The sequence below is a fragment of the Geotrypetes seraphini genome, chromosome 9, assembly GCF_902459505.1.
Source record: "Geotrypetes seraphini chromosome 9, aGeoSer1.1, whole genome shotgun sequence".
Lineage (NCBI taxonomy): Eukaryota > Metazoa > Chordata > Amphibia > Gymnophiona > Dermophiidae > Geotrypetes > Geotrypetes seraphini.
Window position 1 is genome coordinate 122,918,244 of NC_047092.1, and position 19,091 is coordinate 122,937,334.

The following is a 19,091-nucleotide window of genomic DNA, read 5'->3' on the forward strand; positions in this document are numbered from 1 at the left end:
TCAGTATGGAGTCCTCTTATCAATTTTTTAAAATTTCCTTTGAGTATCTTCATAATTTCCAAGTTTCCAAGTTTATTCATATTATTTGATTGAACGCTTTACCAAAATACAAAGCGTTGTACAAAAGGTAAAAATATGATTTTAGAAAAATCACATATACATAGTTTGTTACCAGACCTACTTGGGTATTTGCTTTTTAAAGCCATGGGAAACAATAGGAAAGAGGGGAGGAAATACAATTTTAAAGAAAAAGTACATAAAAGGCTAAGTACATAAGGAGGGTAGGAAGAAGAGGATTGCTGGCGGAGATGGGGTCGAATAAGAAAACTATTAAAAATCTTAATTTGGAGATGGCTGAAATCGTAAAGTATTACATCTTGGTTGGACATTGTATTTTCAGTTAAAGCTTCTTTAAAAAGAAGGCTCTTTAAACTGCTTTTAAATTTCTGCAAATCTCATTCGAGTCTTAGATATAAGGGAAGAGAATTCCAAGTCATTGGAGCAGTTACAGAAAAAATAGAAGCACGGCGTGTTCCGATAATTTTCAAGGAAGGTACATTAAGGGTAAACTGTGAAGTAGATCTAAGAACTCTCGATGAGTTCTGTGGGATCAAAAGCCTATCTATAAATGCCGGGGCGTTGGTTTGTATAGTCTTGAAGACTAGAAGAGCTATTTTATATGTAATCCTATATGTAACTGGCAACCAGTGAGCTTTTTACAATAATGCCTGATATATTGTAACTGCTGTGGTTGCTGTCTTGCCTGTTTCTTCATTAGACGTGTTGCTGACAAGGAGAGCATGCAGTCTGCAGAAGTTCTTCCTGAGTCTTCAGCAAAATACCTGTCCTCCATTTAATACCACTGGCCAGAGGACTATCAGTTGACTTTGTCCTTGTGTTATTCTTTCAACTTAAATAGTTAAGCTATAAACATGTTAAATTATCAATTTGACCCAGAGGATTGCATACATGTGGGGTAGCATTGAAACCTCCATAAAGCTTCTCTGAATACTGCCTCTTTGCATGTTATTCATTGTTCCTTTTGCCTTTCCACCATCTCTACTCAGAGTATTTCCTTCTCCAGTTTGGAAACTTTGACACAGTATATTAAGAAGAGGGTGGTTCAGTGTGATAGAAAAGTTGGGCAATTGTGCTTTTCCAGGCTTTGGACTTACTTTTGTCCTCTTTTTGACAGAGAAATTTCTCGATGTCTGTAAACAGTGCCGCTGTCCTGCGATTAACAGGACGAGGAGGAGGAACGGTGGTGGGGGCTCCTCGAGGTCGAAGTTCCTCTAGAGGTCGAGGTATGCAGATTTCTAACTGGGCTGTGGGTGATGTAGCATACAGTTATGAGGTAGTTTTCATTGTTACTGCTTGCTACTGAAAAGAGAGGGTAAAGGGTCATGGATTTGATATACCATCTTCCTGAGGTACAACCAAAGTGGTTTATATATATTATATTCAGGCACTTTGTTTCTAGTGGGCACACAATCTAATTTTTTGTGGCTGGGACAATAGTTCCCTTATGGCTACATAATTCTGTCTCTTAGAAGCAGATCTACTTAAGGAATGATTAAAAAAAATATAACTGCACACATCTGGTGTACTTTAGCAATGTAAACCAAAACACTATCTGTTACTTCATAAAGAATATGCCAGAGTTATCTATTCAATTTTTATTTAAATTTTAATAAATAAAACTGAAAGGAAACAGTTGAGAAAATTAAATTCAGGCCCTTATGTGTGCTAATGCTGCTTTAGAGAAGATAAAGGACGAAAACTGTGGAGTTGATCTTGGTGCAAATGTTTGTTTAAAAATGATGCAAGTCAATAAATAGATCCAAAAATCTTTATAATAAAGAGTGATGCTGGTCAGACAATAAATCCATATAATACACAGTAATGGTATTGTGGCGTGGACCTGACAGGATCCATGTTTCGGCCATAAAGACCATCTTCTGCAGTTCAATCAGATACTGCCACAGGATTTTTTTTTTTTAAATTCTTTATTCATTTTCAATCTTACATCAAGTGTACAAACATTGAAACAATACAATTAAACACATCACTTGGCAATCTTTCTATTTGTCTTATAATACATAAAATTACCACCCTCTCCTCCCATCATTCCCTCTATTATTTTCCCAATATGAATAATAAAATATAAAGCCCCCCCCTTCCTAACATTAGACGGTGTATATTTCAATTGAAAATGTTATTTACTCTTTACAATAAGAAGTTAATGGCTCCCAAATTTTATTAAAATTCTTATAGTTCCCTGTATAGCTATTGTTCTTTCCATTTTATATATGTGACATGAGTTCCACCAGAAGTTATAATTGAATCTACTGCAGTTTTTCCAATTACATGTGATATGCTGAATGTGTTATTTGATAATATTTGGCTCTTTTTCTTCATTGACATACCAAATAGTACTGTATCATAACATAATGCCACATGCTTTTCCAATAAACAATTTATTTGATCCCAAATTGAGTTCCGAAAGGCTAAGATAAAGGGACAATAAAACAAAAGATGATCTAAAAGTCCTTACTTCAAGATTACAGTGCCAGCATCTATTAGACTTTGAACTATTTAACTTTTGTATTCTAACTGGGGTCCAAAACGCTCTATTGAGTATGCTGATGAGCATTCAAAATACTGTGTATATGAAAGCAGAGTTCTACCTGCGCAAGGATTACTTGAACAGTATGTGGTCCAAAAGACCGCTTACTCTGCAAGTAATCCTTGTGCAGAAAGAACTCTGCTTTCGCACACAAAGTATTTTGAATGCTCATGAGCATACTCTATCCTGTGGCAGTATCTGATTGGACTCCAGAAGAAGGTCTTTATGACTGAAACACAGACTGTGTCAGGTCCACGCCACAATGCCTTTATTGTGTATTATGTGGATTTATTGTCTGACCAGCATTACTCTTTATTATAAAGTTTTTGGACTTGCATCATTTTTAAAAGATACATTTGCACCAAGAAAGAGTCCACAGTTTTCGTCCTTTTTTTTGGTTTCTCTAGTTTTTCCTGTGGAATAATTAATGAATTTCTTCGGCTTGCTTTAGAGAAGACAACACTTAAAATGGTATGCTAATTGTGTGGATCTAGAATGCGATTTTCTTTACTGCTTAGTTTTGTGCATACCATGACATGAACAAATTTTACTCCTAAACCAGGGTATGTAGAGCACGATAAAGATGATGTGCATATGTTTTCTCTGTTTCCTGATAACGTGCCTTTGGCTCATCTCTGTAATTTATATGTATGATAGGTTAGCTAACTAATCAAGAGCTGTTAATCTGTTTCATGGTGAATGTTGGTAGATGGTGTCTTTTTGACCCACTCATTCTGCCTGGTTGATTCTACAGATATATCCCATATATCTACTGGTGGTCGTTATTCCTTATCACAGTGGGTTTTGTTGCGTGTTCTCTTTGATCTTGTATTCTTTTTGGTAGATGAACATGTGTTTCTGCACTTAAAGTAGAGTTCAGGCCCCTTTTTTCTTTTAGTCAGCCTCTCAACCCTGTTTTTGTTTTTTATACCACTGCTTTCTGTATCTGACCCATCTGTATCAATATTTGTTTTCACCCCCTCTAGTGATAGGTTATTCGAGGCATCTAAGAATTTCCACACTTTCCTCTTAGATACACTTTTGTAGAAAAAGATTCAAGGACAAGGAGTCATACAGATGAAAATGGAAGGAGTGTATCATTTGGTATTTTACTGAAACACGTCTTCCTTTCCTCTACAGAGCACATTTTTGTGCCTTAAGTCTTTTTTTGTAGGATTTTTGTTTCAAGCTCTGTACCATTTTTAAATATCCTATGAATGTCTTTACAAGGTCATAGCCTCTAAAATTGAACATAGCACTCATGGTGGGGTCTTATAAGAAATATATACAAGGACAGCATTACCTCCTTTTCACCATAGTGATGTTCACTGAATGACCTCCAGAGTTTTCCATTAAAACCTTGAAGACCATGCATAGATGCTCCCACAGCCATGTAGTTTGCTTGTTTGTTTCTGTCACAGCCACTGATTACAGGCTTTTTGCCCACTATAATTACTGTTTTCTACAGTGTGTTTTTTCTAGTAACTCCTATCTAGCAGTGGTGTAACTTAGTATTTTTTCTTTCCCTTAATATAATAAAGCTTTTGATGTTTGAGTTTGCTTTCGTTTTCATTGTTCTGTCAGCAGGCTCCACTCCCCCATGGTTTGTTGGATCCTTCCAGTTGTGGGACCTTTTTGTTTAACTTTAGGCTAGCATTTCCAAAAAAAGATTACTTCTTCCTTTGATTTAGCATTGTTGATTTTTAAGACCGTGGCACAGAAGTATTTATGCCATGGCCAGAAAGCTGTCTGTATAATTTCTTGATGATCTGTATTAGGGCCAGTTTTGTTTTACTTTTATTCACTAGCAAACTGGAAAAGGGTAAGCAAATTGATAAAATTTGCAGATAGCATTCAAAGTAGACTGCAAGGCACTGCACAAGGCATCTAAATGGAAAATATTTCATATGGACATGTGCAGCAGTCTTAACTATAACTACATGATCCTGGATTTTATATTAAGAGCTACCACTCAGGAAAAAGAATCATTGAGACCGTATGTTGAAATAGCTTGGTGTGCAGTAGAGGTCAGAAAAATAATTCCTATATCATCCTGTTAGACCAGTCCAGATGAGCTGGCTATGCTCCCTAACAATCAGATGACTGCAGAAAAACACTGAGCTTTCAGGGATGTTATCACTAGTAGAGGAAGTGGTGTAGCCCTGGAATATGCCAGCATTTTTCTGCCTCAGCAGAAGGTGCAGAAAGTCTGATGCATTGGGATATGTGAGTTTTATTGTTTAATCCCTGGTTGAGATTCTTGCTGAATGATGTCTCTGTTGTCCTGTGCCCTGATTGAGCTAGTGGGAGGTTATTTCCCCTGAGAGGTCCAAGCCATGGCCTATGAGCCTTAATTTGCTGAGGAATTGCCTGATGGAGGTCCTGCAGGGCTATGGCTATAGCCAGCAAGAGTATCCTGATGCCCCAAGCCTTGGTTTGAAGGGTAGGGATAGGGGGAAGAAGTTAAGTACTGGTGGTGTTTTCTTTGTTCCTCCTCTCTCTCTCCCTGTCTTCTCCTATTTCTCATGGTGTGCTTTTGAGTTGGGGAAGGAGAGTTGTGTGGGGGCTTTGCCAGATACCTTTAGGTGACAAGGAGACACAGAAAGAAAACATTTTCCCCTCCATTGCATGTATAAACAGAGAAGGACCTGGATACTGACAGTAAATGGGAGCCACACAAGGAGATGTGGTTTTCTCACTAGGCTATAAGTAGGACCAGTACTTAGGATTCATAGCTAGGCTCCTGAGAAAATTGATCATAGGATTGGAGGCAATGTTCAGTTGTGGACTAGGAGTTGGTTATCAGACAGAAAACAGAGGGTAGGGTTAAATGACCATTTTTCTCAATGGAGGAGGATGGTGCGAGGAGAAAGGTTTCCACTTCGTGAGGAACTGGACAACATTTTGGGGAAAGAGCAAGCTCTACAGAAGGGACGGACTACACCTGAGCACGGCAGGACCGAGACTGCAGGCAAATAACGTCGAGAGAGAAATAGAGAAGGCTTTAAACTGAGGAGAAGGGGAAAGCTGACCTGACATTGACGCTTCGGACAAGAGTATCAAATGCAGATACTGAGCAGGAAAACAGCGGGGAAGAGGATAAAGGCGAACCACAGGGGTCCAAGGACCAAGTGAAACTGGAGACCAAAAAGAAGAGGATGCAGCAGGAGCAGGAAAAATGCTGGGCAGAATCAAAAGGCGAACTACAGGGATCCAAGTATCTAGTGAAACTAGAGACCAAAAAGAAGAGGAAACGGTGGGGACTAGAGACACAGGAGGATACGAGGGTACAGGCTGAGGACAAAGAAGACGCACCACAGGGAGAGGAGGAACAAAGTGGAATTCAGGGGCTGGCAGCCCATGAAAGGGACGGCAAGAGAAACAAATCATGAGAAAAAACAGCAGAGAGAGAAAAAAAACGGGACTTAAATTGCTTATACGCAAATGCAAGGAGTCTCAGGACCAAAATGGGAGAACTGGAAGTCATGGCCAAAAGAGAGGACCTAGACATAATTGGAATCACAGAAACATGGTAGACAGAGGACAACAAATGGGATGTGGTACTACCAGGGTACAAACTCTATAGGAGAGACAAAACTTACAAGAAGGGTGGAGGGATAGCGCTATATGTAAAGGACTCCATCCATTCGACCAGGATGGATACGGCAAAAAAGGCGGAAGGATTGGAATCACTATGGGTCAGATTGACAGGGAGAAATGGAACTTACATAAAATTGGGACTGTACTATCGCCCACCTGAAACACCAGAAGCAAGCAACCATGACCTGGAAACAGAATTGAGACGGGAATGCAAAAGCGGGAGTGTGATGGTGGTAGGAGACTTCAACTACCCTGGGATAGACTGGAGCACTGGACACTCCAACTGCGCAAGGGAAGTGGAATTCCTAGAGGCTGTGAGAGACTGCTTCATGGAACAGCTGGTCAGGGAACCAACACGAGGGGATGCCACTCTTGACCTAATCTTCAACAGACTAGGAGGACCTGCAAAGGAAGTGGAAGTAGTAGGGCCACTAGGCAACAGCGATCACAACATGATCCGGTACAAATTAGAAGTAGGGACACCAAAGGTAAAGAGAACCACAACGACAGCGCTCAACTTCAGGAAAGGGAATTATGATGCTATGAGAAAAATGGTGAGAAGGAAACAAAAGCAAAAACAGCTCAAGAAGGATGGAGACCGTAGAGGAAGCCTGGTCCCTACTCAGGGACACGGTGCAAGAAGCACAAAACCTGTTCAGGTTTAGGAAAGGGTGCAAAAAAAATCGAACAAAAGACCCAGTGTGGATAACGAGTGAAGTGAAGAAGACGATAAGTGACAAGAAAATGTTGTTCCGAAAATGGAAAAAGGACCAAACTGAGGAAAACTGGAATGAACACAAAAAACACCAGAAGGAATGTTACAGAGTGGTTAGAAAAGCAAAAAGAGAATACGAAGAGAGGCTAGATGGGGAAGCAAGAAACTTCAAAGCGTTCTTCAGCTACGTGAAGGGTAAGCAACCAGCGAGGGAGGAGGTGGGACCGTTGGATGATAGCGACAGGAAGGGAGTGGTAAAGGAGGAAAAAGAAGTAGCAGATAGGTTAAACAGGTTCTTCTCTCGGTTTTCACGAGTGAGGACACATCCAATGTACCAGAACCCGAGGAGATCATAAGTGGGGATGAAGATGAAAAACTGGAACAACTAGAGGTAAGCCATGAGGACGTCCTCCAACACATAGATAGACTGAAAAGCGACAAATCACCGGGCCAGGACGGAATCCACCCAAGAACTGAGGAATGAAATAGCTGATACACTTCGACAAATTTGTAACCTATCCTTGAGGACTGGGGAGATACCGGAGGACTGGAAACTAGCAAATGTCATGCCTATCTTTAAAAAGGGATCGAGGGGTGACCCGGGGAACTATAGACCGGTGAGCTTGACTTCAGTTCCGGGTAAGATGATGGAAGCACTGATAAAGGACAGAATCTGCGAACACATAGAAAGAAATGGACAACTGAAAACGAGCCAACATGGCTTCTGTAAGGGAAGATCGTGCCAAACAAACTTACTGCACTTCTTTGAAGGGATAAACAGCCAGATGGACAATGGGGAATCCATAGATATCATTTACCTCGACTTCCAAAAAGCCTTCGACAAGGTACCCCATGAGAGGCTACTTAAGAAGCTGTGGCACCACGGGGTGGGAGGGGATATACACAGATGGATCAGACACTGGTTGGCAGGCAGAAAACAAAGGGTTGGAGTGAAGGGCCAATACTCCGACTGGCAGAGGGTCACGAGCGGTGTCCTGCAGGGGTTGGTGCTGGGACCGCTGATGTTCAATATATTTCTAAACGACCTGGAAACGGGAACGAAGTGTGAAGTTATAAAATTTGCGGATGACACCAAACTCTGCAGCAGGGTTAGAACCACGGAGGAGTGCGAAGACCTGCAAAGGGATCTAAGCAAACTGGAAGAGTGGGCAAATAAATGGCAAATGCGCTTTAACATAGAGAAATGCAAGGTCATGCATATAGGGAAAAGAAACCCGATGTTCAGCTACAAAATGGGGGGAGCGTTACTGGGAGAGAGTAAGCGTGAAAGAGACTTGGGTGTACTGGTAGATATGAAATCATTGGCGCAATGTGCAGCGGCCTCAAAGAAAGCAAACAGAATGCTGTGCATCATTAAGAAGGGTATCACAACCAGGACAAAGGAAGTCATCATGCCACTGTATCGAGCGATGGTGCGCCTGCATCTGGAATACTGTGTCCAGTATTGGTCGCCGTACCTCAAGAAGGACATGGCGATACTTGAGCGGGTCCAGAGAAGAGCGACGAAAATGATAAAGGGTATGGAAGGCTGTTCATACGCTGACAGGCTGGACAAGCTGGGGCTCTTATCCCTGGAGAAGTGGAGACTTAGAGGAGACCAGATAGAAACTTTCAAGATCATGAAAGGCATAGAGAAGATAGACAAGGAAAGATTCTTCAGACTACAGGGAACCACAAGTACAAGGGGGCACTCGGAGAAACTGAAAGGGGACAGGTTTAGAACTAACGCTAGGAGGTTCTTCTTCACTCAGCGGGTTGTGAACACATGGAACACACTCCCAGAGGATGTGATCGGGCAGAGTACACTACGGGGATTCAAAGAGGGATTGGATAGATTCCTGAAGGATAGGGGGATTGAGGGGTACAGATAGGGGTAGATAGGGTATAGAAGGAATATAGATAGAAAAATAAGGGGACATAAGGCTAAATCAAGAAAACCTGACAGGTCGTGGACCTGATGGGCCGCCGCGGATGCGGACTGCTGGGCGCAATGGACCTCTGGTCTGACCCAGTGGAGGCAACGTCTTATGTTTTTAAATAGTAGAGTGCCACAGAGATCTGTGCTGGGACTGGTGCTGTTTAACTTATTTATAAATGATCTGGAAAGTAGAAAGACGAATATGGTGATTAAGTTTGCAGATGACAATAAACTGTTCAAAGTTGTTAAAACACATGCAGACTGTGAAAAATTGCAAGCAGACCTTAGGAAATTGGAAGACTGAGCATCCAAATGGCAAATTAAATTTAATGTGGGCAAATGCAAAGTGATGCATATTAGGAAGAATAATGCAAATCATAGTTACCAGATGCTGGGTGTCATTGTAGATAATATGCTACAACCTTCTGCCCAATGTGTAGTGGTGGCCAAAAAAGCAAACAAGATGCTAGGAATTATTAGAAAAGATATGGTAAAAAAACAGACTAAGGATGTTATAATGCCTCTATATCGCTCCATGGTGCGACCTCATCTTGTGTATTGCGTTTAATTCTGTTTGCCTTATCTCAAAAAATATTTAGCTGAACTAGAAAAGATTCAAAGAAAGCGACCAATATGAGGAAAGACTAAAGAGACTTCAGCTTGGAAAAGAGACAGCTGAGGGGAGATATGATTGAAGTCTACAAAATCCTGAATGGCGCAGAGCGGGTACAAGTGGATCAATTTTTTTACTCCATCAAAAATTAGAAAGACTAAGGGACACTTGAAGTTACAGGGAAATACTTTTAAAACCAATAGGAGGAAATATATTTTCACTCTTAGAATAGTTAAACTCTGGAACACGTTGCCAAAAGATGTGGTAAGAGTGGTTAATGTTGTTGGTTTTAAAAAGGGTTTGGACAAGTTCCTGGAAGCAAAGCTCATAGTCTGGTATTGAGACAGACATGGGGTTAGTCACTGCTTGCCCTGGATTGGTAGCATGGAATGTTGCTACTATTTAGGTTTTTGCCAGGTACTTGTGACCTGGATTGGCCATCGTGAAGATGGGAGACTGGTCTTGATGGACCATTGGTCTGACTCAGTAAGACTATTATGTTCTTATGACTGCTCTGATAGAGCCTAGGCCTGTTAAGGCAGGTTTCAAGAAAAAAAAAACAAAAAAACAAAGGAAGAAGTCGCATAGAAACATGATGGCAGATAATATCCAAATGGCCCATCCATTCTGGCCAACCACAGTATCCATTATCTCCTGCCTTATAATGAAGACCACCGACCATTTTAGTAGCCTTCCTCTGGACCGACTCTATCCTGCTTATATTTACATTTACATTACAGATTTCTTTTCCGCCTATACCTTGCAGTTCAAGACGGATTACAAAAGATTTGACTGGACATTTTCCAGTGAAGATACAATATATATATATTTTTTTATTATAATAGCGGAGAAATAGCTGGGTAGATTCCGAGGGGAACGTACGAGTTGGATAGTAAATTGACATTGCAGGACTGTGTGATATAGACAGATAGATTACAGTTAGAGTAGGTAAGGTTATATCTGTTTGCAGGTTCAGTCTTCATGATGTCTCGCCAGAGTCTTACACAACAGCATCAATACCTGCTTTTTTCTACGGACCGTACCTCTCTCTATTCACTCAACTATCCTTCTAACTTTCACTGTCACCTTTTCAACCTGTTTGGTCACCTTGAGATCATCACATACTATCACATCCAAGTCCTGCTTCTCTTTTGTGTGCAAAAGTTCTTCACCCCATAAAGTATCCCGTTCCTTCAGATTTTTGCAGACAAGATGCATGACCTTGCATTTCTTAGCATTAAATTTAGCTGCCACATTTCAGACCATTCTTCAAGCTTTGCTAGATCCTTCCTCATGTTATCCACACCATCAGGGGTGTCCACTCTATTGAAGATTTGGTATCATCCACAAAGAGGCAAATCTTACTAGTTAGTCCTTCATCAATATTGCTTAGAAAAATGTTAAAAAAATATCAGGCTCAAGAACTGAACCTTGAGGAACACCACTGGTAACATCCCTTTCCTCAAAGTGATCTCAGTTGACCACTGCCCTCTTGTCACCTTTCACTCGACCAGTTCCTGATGCAGCCTATCATTTTGGGACCCATACTGATGGCACTCAGTTTATTTATTACTACTACTACTACTACTATTAATTATTTCTATAGCGCTACCAGATGCACGCAGAGCTGCACAGAGTCACAAAGAAATGGAAAACGTCTAAAAAAAGATTTAGTGGCACTAGAAAATGTTCATAGAAGAGCGACTAAGATGATAAAGGGGATGGAACTCCTCTCATATGAGGAAAGACTAAAGAGGTTAGGGCTCTACAGCTTGGAAAAGAGACGGGGAGATAAAATTTACAGAGACTAGGGGACACTCGATGTTACAAAGTAATACTTTTAAAACCAATAGGAGGAAATATTTTTACATTCAGAGAATAGTTAAGGCCTGGAACGCTTTGACAGAGGATGTGGTAAGAGTGGTTAATATAGCTAGTTTTAGGGGGGTCATATGATGGCAGTCTACCTAGTAGGACGTGTGTTTGTAGAGCACCGCTCTCCCTTGCAGAAATCAGCTATTTTAAATTTGCCTATCCTGACCTTTTCTGTGTCCAGAGTGGAGCGGTGAGTGGTAGGCGTACCCCAGAGATCTCCTAAGCTGCGCTTCCCCGGCATGCCAGTAAAGCCTCTGACAAGCTAAGATCGCCCTTGTCAAAGATGGCAGCGGAACTTGTTTCCTTCACAGTACCAGTTGGTTACAGGATACAAGAAATCATTAAATCAGTCACGGCAGTGCTGGTGGATAATCTCAATAAACTTCAATCGGCAGGAGATGAGCTGAACAAGACATTTGACTCCCAGGGCCACAGACTAACGGAAGTGAAGCAGATAATCTCTGTACAGGAGGATTAGTGTGAACATGGCGGCTCAAATTGCTGCACTTCAGAAGGAAATGGTAGACCTTCAGGAAAAGGTCGAAGAACAAGAGAATAAAAGCAGGTGCAATAACTTGCGCTTGATCAGTCGGCCAGAACAGGTTAAAGAGGATCTTTATCGAATTTTCATCCAATGGCTGCATGACATGCTGGGACTAAAACAAGATGCATCCAAATATGGCTGCGAGAGGGCTGATCACATGGGCCCCAAACAGGAGAACATCGGCCTAGAACAACAATAGACCACTATTGTACTTGGCGGGAAATGGAGGAGATTCTTCAGGTCTACTGGAAGTCAAGCTCTCTGGAGTGTGTGGCACAGTGATTAGAGCTACAGCCTCAGCACCCTGAAGTTGTGGATTCAAATCCTATGCTGCTCCTTGTAACCCTAGGCAAGTCACTTAATCCCCAAAATTATATACAGGATGAGAAAGAACATATATTCATTTCAAAAAATACCCTTCTCAAATGTCATTTCAATTTTCTTAGTCCAAGTTATCCAAGGGTGTAAATCCACTATGAATAGCTCCTGAACTTAAATCCTTTTTAGTTACTATCAAAGGGGCTGAGCCTCAGATCCCCGTGTGTTGTATGTGTTTTACAATCACACTAGAAAGGGAATTAACCTCACTGGCTCATGCTCCCCTCCTGCCCTGTTAATCAAAAACACTTATAATTCTTAAACTTATAGTTCTTAAGACTGGGACTTAACTTTTAGATCCCGGGCAGTGTTTGTTGAAAATAGGCAGTGAAAGTTGTTGTTAATCAATCTTTCCTGCTAGTCCCTTCGCCAATGTTAAACTAGCTGTCCGTTTCGCCCTCAGGCTGCGTCAGGGTTGTGGACCAGTATAATGTCTAAAAGAGAGAGAGCAATGGCAGGAGAAGCTGTACATAGCACACTTAACATTTCTCTAAATAACATTCAAACTTACTGCGGCTCTATGATTCACAAGCTCACCACTGCAAAGATGGCTTCAGAGTGAACTGCCCTTGTTTTATAATGTCTGACATCATGCTCAGCTAACCAGCAAGCCTCTCTCTCAAGCCATGCATTCTCTGTGTGCTGTTCATAATCAATAAAGATGTTGATGTTCAAAGAATTAAAAAAAACATGCCATTTTACCAGAAATTATACTGGTTGCTAGTGGAGGCGCATGTGAAGTTTAAATTTGGTTGTTTTTGTTTCAAAGCTCTGTTTGGACTTTCTCCAAAATACATGATTGACCTCTTTACTTTTGCAAATAAGAAACATAGGAGAAATTCACACTTGAACTTTGTCTTCCCGCCTGTTAAAGATTACAAATTTAAAAAACATCATCATTATATTTTGTCATATCAGGAAGCATTATGGGGCAAGGATTTGGAAAATCTAATCATGTCTTCGAGTTCTTATGTGAAATTTAAAGACATACTTGTTTCTTAAATATTTGGGTAATTAATTTCTATGTTTATGGACGTTATACTTTAGTAATCTATTCTGTGAGTCTTTAACTTACATAATTTTCAATTTATTCAATTGTATACACTATTATAAACTTTTGTTAACCGCATAGAACTTCAGGGTCCTGTGGTATATAAGTTGATTGTTATGTTATTTGGAAAGGGGGATGATGGGGTGGGTAGGAGGGGTTGTATGTGTGGGTGTAGATGGTATTATGATTGTTTATGGAAGTGGGACAGGATAATAATAATAATAGTTTATTTTTATATACCGCCAAACCATCAGTTCATGGCGGTTCATACTAAATTAAACAGCAATGTTGAAAAAATGGAAATAACACAAATCTAAATAATACAACACTAAGCAAGAAACTTATAGCATCCTAAAACTTGTAAAAAATGGAATACGGTTGGTAGTACAAATTCAACAAATAGTCGATAAAAAGCTTAACTAAATTAATAAAAGTTAAAAATTAAAATCAATTTTGTGTTTCATGTTTTTTGAATAAATAAGTTTTAAGATTTTTCCGAAATTGATAATAGGAAAGGGATGAAGAAATAAGAACATTCAAACATGAATTCATTACTCCAGCCTGAAATACCAAGGTCTTGTCTAAAAAATTTTTATAACGGCATGCTTTTAGTGACGGAAGAGAGAACCAACCTGGTCTTCAAATGTTTTTTTTTAATAGTATAAAATCTAAAATAATAATAACTTTATTCTTCTATACCGCCATAATCGTGCAACTTCTAGCGGTTCAATAAGATGGTGCTAGACCAAATAAAATATTAAAACAAATACAGCAGAATTTAAATAACACTCTGGCCTCAAATGGCAGCCAATGAAGCTTTTGATAATATAAGCTAATATGATCATGTTTTTTAAGGTTAAAAATCAAACGAACTGCTGTGTTTGTATTATTTTCAATCGACTAATTGGTTTTTTATAGGAACCCAAGTAGATGATATTACAATAATCTAATACTGAAAGAATAGACGATTGTACCAAAATTTTAAAAGACATAAAGTCAAAATATTTCCTAATGGTATGCAACTTCCAAAGGATAATAAAGCATTTCTTGATTAATAAATCAGTATGAACTTTGAATGATAATGAACGATCTAATAATTTTTAAAGTAGGAACTATGGGGTAGTTCTGACCATTTAAATGAAGCATTGTTTCAGTAAGTTTTTCATTAGGATAGGTTTTACTTTCATGTATGCTTAGGGGGTGCTTGACTTGTTGACTGGAGTGTGTGGCATAGATTTTCTGGCTGGGGAGCCTGGCTGTGGGGCTCTGAACCAGCACTTGACTGTACTTATTGGAAGAGTGATTTGTGTGTTTTTATATTGGAATGGCTGATTTGCACTTGATCACACTTAATGTTGATGGTATTAGATCTCCAATTAAACGTACAAAAATATTGACCAATCTTAAGAAAGCTCAGGCTGATATAGGAAACTCCCAAATAGACCATGTGAAATTGAGGAGGCAATGGGTGGGGGAGGTTTACTTCTCTGCATTTAGTGGAAGATGTAATGGCAATTTTAGTCCAGAAGTGTCTGCCTTTCCACCTACATAAACAGATACAGGATAGAGATGATGGATACATTATTGGATGAACTATGGAGGATAAGATTGTTACTTCTGTAATCTTTATGTATATTCTTGTACAGTCCCTCTGGAGCCTGAACTAGCGGGTAATGCATCCATTCCAGCCTTGGCTGCAGAACTTAAAAATAACACCAACCCCCTCTGCAAGGTCACTTGTGCGGCCACTCCCCTTGAAGTTCAGTTTGATTCTGCAGCCATGGATTCATGCCTTATATGCGGCGGATGGCGGCTGGATTTGCGGCCGTTTATCCCATGCACTGCGGGCCATGGGGGGGGTGAGATGTGAGCAGATCCTGCGCTCCCTTCCTCCTGAGAGACCCTAATGCCCTTTAATTCCACCGGAGTCGTGATTGCTGCCTCTGGGGTACCTAAACTGGGTGCGGATGGCGTTTTTGTGAAACGCAAGCACAATTTCGAAAAAAAGTCTCCTCAGTTTGCTAATCCTGTGAGATCTGAAATGCACAGAACGGTTCTGGCCGCCGGTGACTGTTTTTCCCCAGATTGGGGGGCTCTGAGGTATCTGACTGTAAAAAAAACAAACCAGAAGTAAAAGGGGCTTTGCCTGTTTCTCCCACTCCGACTCCAGTACAACAATCTGTTCCACTTTTGGATGCCAGCATAATTTGTTACTTTACTGCCAATGAAGGACTCTGAAGATTGCTGACCAATTCTGGACCTGAAGGCAGTGAACGCTGTCCTATGAGTGCCACGTTTCCGGCTGGAAATGGTGCATTCAGTGGTGGCAGCAGTGGTGCCCGGGGAGTTTTTGGCTTCCTTGGACTTCTCAAAAGTATACCTCCACATCTCGATTTTTTTGTTTTGTTTTTTTCCAGATCATCGTTGGTTCCTGAGGTTGCATGTTCTTGGGAGGCACTTCTAGGTCGTGGCGCTGCCCGTCAGGTTGGTGTCAGCACCCAGATCATTCACTGCAGTCATGGTGGTGGTGGCTGTCCATCTGCGCTCATTGGGGGGTGTAAGTCCATCAGTACCTTAACAACTGGCTGATCAGAGCTCTTTCTTTGGTGGAAGGCCCTTGGAGGTTCACCAAGCGGTGACTGCTGGTCAGTCTCGGCTGGGTGATCCATCTCACGATGTGTCGCTTCGAGCTGCCACAGGACTTGGAGGACGTGGGAAGGAACCAAGTGTTTCTGATGGTCTCTGGGACGATCAAGCTTCGGAGTGCAGTCGGGACATGTTAGTGGCTCCAGCCCCAACAGCCTGGCAGTATCTGCAGGTATTGGGTCTCTTGGTAGTTGTGATCCGTGGGCAAGGGCTCATATCTGTCCTCTTCAGTTGTCCCTTCTGTCCCGGTGAAATCCTCAGCGGGATGTGCTGGGGTGAAGTTGCCATGTATGGCAACGACTCGCAGCTGTATGGCGTTGTGGTTGATCCTGGTTATTCTGTACAGAGGGCTCCCTCTGCACGTCTTGGACTGGGTGCCCCTTGTGACGGATGCGAGTCTCTCTGGTTGGGGAGCCGTTTGTCTACTGTTGGTGGATTGCGTTGGAGAGCAGCTGGAGATGAGTATGGTCTGTCTGGCCTGCTGCAATTTCAAGGGATTCTCTGCATATTCTCAGACATTGCGCCAGTGGTTGCCTATGTCAGAGGGGCATGAGGAGTCCCCTGCTGAGCCTAGAGGCTCGGATGCTTGTTGCCTAGGTGGAGAAGCATCTGATGGCCTTGTCCTCCACTCATGTGGCAGGGGTGGACGATGTGCCGTTAGTCTTCCTCAGTTGTCAGATTCTGGACCTGGGAGAATGGACCCTGTCCGGGCTAGCGTTCAAAGCCATGTTTCTTCAGAGGGGTCACCCCGCCTTTGATCTGATAGCGTCCTCGGGGAATCAGAAAGCGGACAGGTTCTTCAGCCGCCGATGGGAGATCGGCAAAGCAGGGCTCAGCGCTCTGGTTCAACCATGGACTGATGGAGAACTTCTGTATGGCTTTTCCCCGTGGCCTATGATAGGGTGCGTTCTGAGCCGGGTGGCATCTCACGCAGGTCTGGTGTTCTAGTGACCCCGAACTGGCCCGGCTGTCCTTGGTACGCAGACCTGGTGTGGTTGAGGGAGATTGCTCATGCAGGGCTGATAGCCCTTCCAGTTCAGACGGGTTGGTCTTGCGACCTGGTGCTGTATGCGCGGCCTTGAGGGCTAGGGGCTTCTCTTCTGCTGTCATTGCCACGTTTCTTCATGGCAACAGGAATTCGATGGGATCAGCCTCCATGAAGGCCTAGAGGTGCTTTTCGGCCTGGTGTGCAGCAATTCACATGGATCCTTTGGCCCCATCAGTGTCGCCTGTTCTGACCTTCCTGTGGGCTGGCCTCAGGAAGGGTCTGGTGATTTCTTCTTCCAGGTCCCCATTGCGGGACTGTTGTGTTCGGGTTCCTCTTCTCTCGGGGAGGGGGGGTTCTCTGGTGTCTCCCCAAGATGTTGTAGGCTTCTTGGGGGGGGGGGGGGGCGGGGAGGTTGCGGCCTTCCTTGCGACTGCCAGGTTCTCCAAGGGATCTGAGTCTGGTTCTCCACTCCCTGGCTCGTCTGATCTATGAACTCTTGGATGGGATTTCTCTGAGAGATGTTGCCGTCAAGACTGATTTCCTCGTTATGGTCGCGTCTGCTCAGGGTCTGTCGGAGCTTCTGGCTATGTCATTCAGGGATCCTTTTTTCCGCATCACGGAGTCTTTGGTTGTTTTGAGGACTGTGTCTTCTTTTCTTCTGCACTTGGGGTCAGCAGTCCATGTCACCCAGGAAGCCCACTTTTGTTCTGTTGGGTTCCAAGTCTAAGACCCATGTTTTGCGGTCTCTGGAGGTGCTGCATCTTCTTTTGAGATGTCTTGAGGCTACTAATGACTTCTGTCTGTCATACTATCTGTTTGTTCTGGCGGGCATGCCGGAGTAAGCCTGCTTCCAAGGCTACCTTCTCGCGTTGGTTACATGCGGGCATTTCCGTGGCCCATGTGGTGGCGGGAAAGCAGCCTCCCCTTGGCAGGAGGGCTCACTCTACCGGAGGAAGGGCTTCCTCGTGGGCTGACTCATGTGGTCTCGCCTGAAGAAATTTGTCAGGTGGCCACTTGGGTTTCCCTTCATATTTTTTTGCCGGGTTTTACCAGCTTGATGTGGCAGCTATGGGTGTTGTGGCCTTTGGCCCTTCTGTTCTGGCGGCAGGCTCATTGGGCCCCCCCCTGAGATTTGGGATTGCTTTGATACGTCCCGCTAATTCAGGCTCCAGAGGGATTGTACAAGAATGAAAGATTAGATTTCTTACCTCTGCTAATCTTCCTTCTTGTATATCTCATCTGGAGCCTGAATTCCCGCCCATCTGTTTTGTCCAATTCACAGGTTGCCTGCCAGTAACTGGCAAGTTGGCTTTCTCTCTTTGACCAGCCTTGCTAACATTTCCCCGAGTGTCCTTTTATTTAAGCTTATGGGGTTTTAAGGGTCCTGGGGTGGTGCCCCTTCTGCTCTTTAGGCTGGGTCTTCTTTAGTGACCTGTTCTTCAGTTTTGCAGGTGTGAAATGTTTCAATTTCTTATTATCCTAACTTGTCTTTTATTGGCGGTTGTTGATTATGTATTTGGTTATCATGAGCAGCATTGATTTATATCGGGGAGTCCCGCACCCCCCTCTCTTTTTCTTATGTTTCCTGTTTGTATTAGATACTCCTGGCTTTGCTACCTACTGAACTTCAAGGGGAGACTCTGAAAGGTCATGCAGTCAGTCTATAGCAGTGTCAATTGCCAGTGTCAATAGCTATAGCAGTGTCAATTGCCAGAGAAACACCAAGAGTGCTTTTCTATGTCTGGAAGCCTGCATGCTCTTCCACTGGGTGGAGCATCATTTCCAGGCACCTTCGACAGCACATGTCACAGGAGTGGACAGTGTTCAAGCTCACTTCCTCAATAGTTAGACCTTGGATCCAGGCGAGTGGATGCTGTCGATGGCAGTGTTTCAGGCCATTATTCAGCACTGAGGTAGTCCACACTTTGACCTTATGGCAGTGGCGAGGAACAAGAAAACAGGTTCATCAGTTGAAGATTTGAGCCCGGAAGTGAGGGTCTAGATCAGGGGTGTCCAACCTGCGGCCCCGTGAAGTATTTTGTTCGGCCCCGGTCTAGGGCGATGCAGTGTTTTCCTCTGCTGCCCCCGGGTGTTTACCGTCATGCCGGCTCCCTCC

General features: G+C 42.6%; 1 protein-coding gene across 4 annotated transcripts in view; it reads left to right on the forward strand.

The window, feature by feature from the left end:
* The window catches only part of GIGYF2 (GRB10 interacting GYF protein 2), a 674,098-nt gene that overhangs the window by 126,777 nt on the left and 528,230 nt on the right, over positions 1 to 19,091 (forward strand). For all 4 annotated transcript variants that reach the window (XM_033959534.1, XM_033959536.1, XM_033959537.1 and 1 more), the window contains one exon: positions 1,196 to 1,304. In XM_033959534.1, coding sequence (XP_033815425.1) covers positions 1,196 to 1,304 — 109 coding nt within the window. The remainder of the gene's footprint in view (positions 1 to 1,195; positions 1,305 to 19,091) is intronic.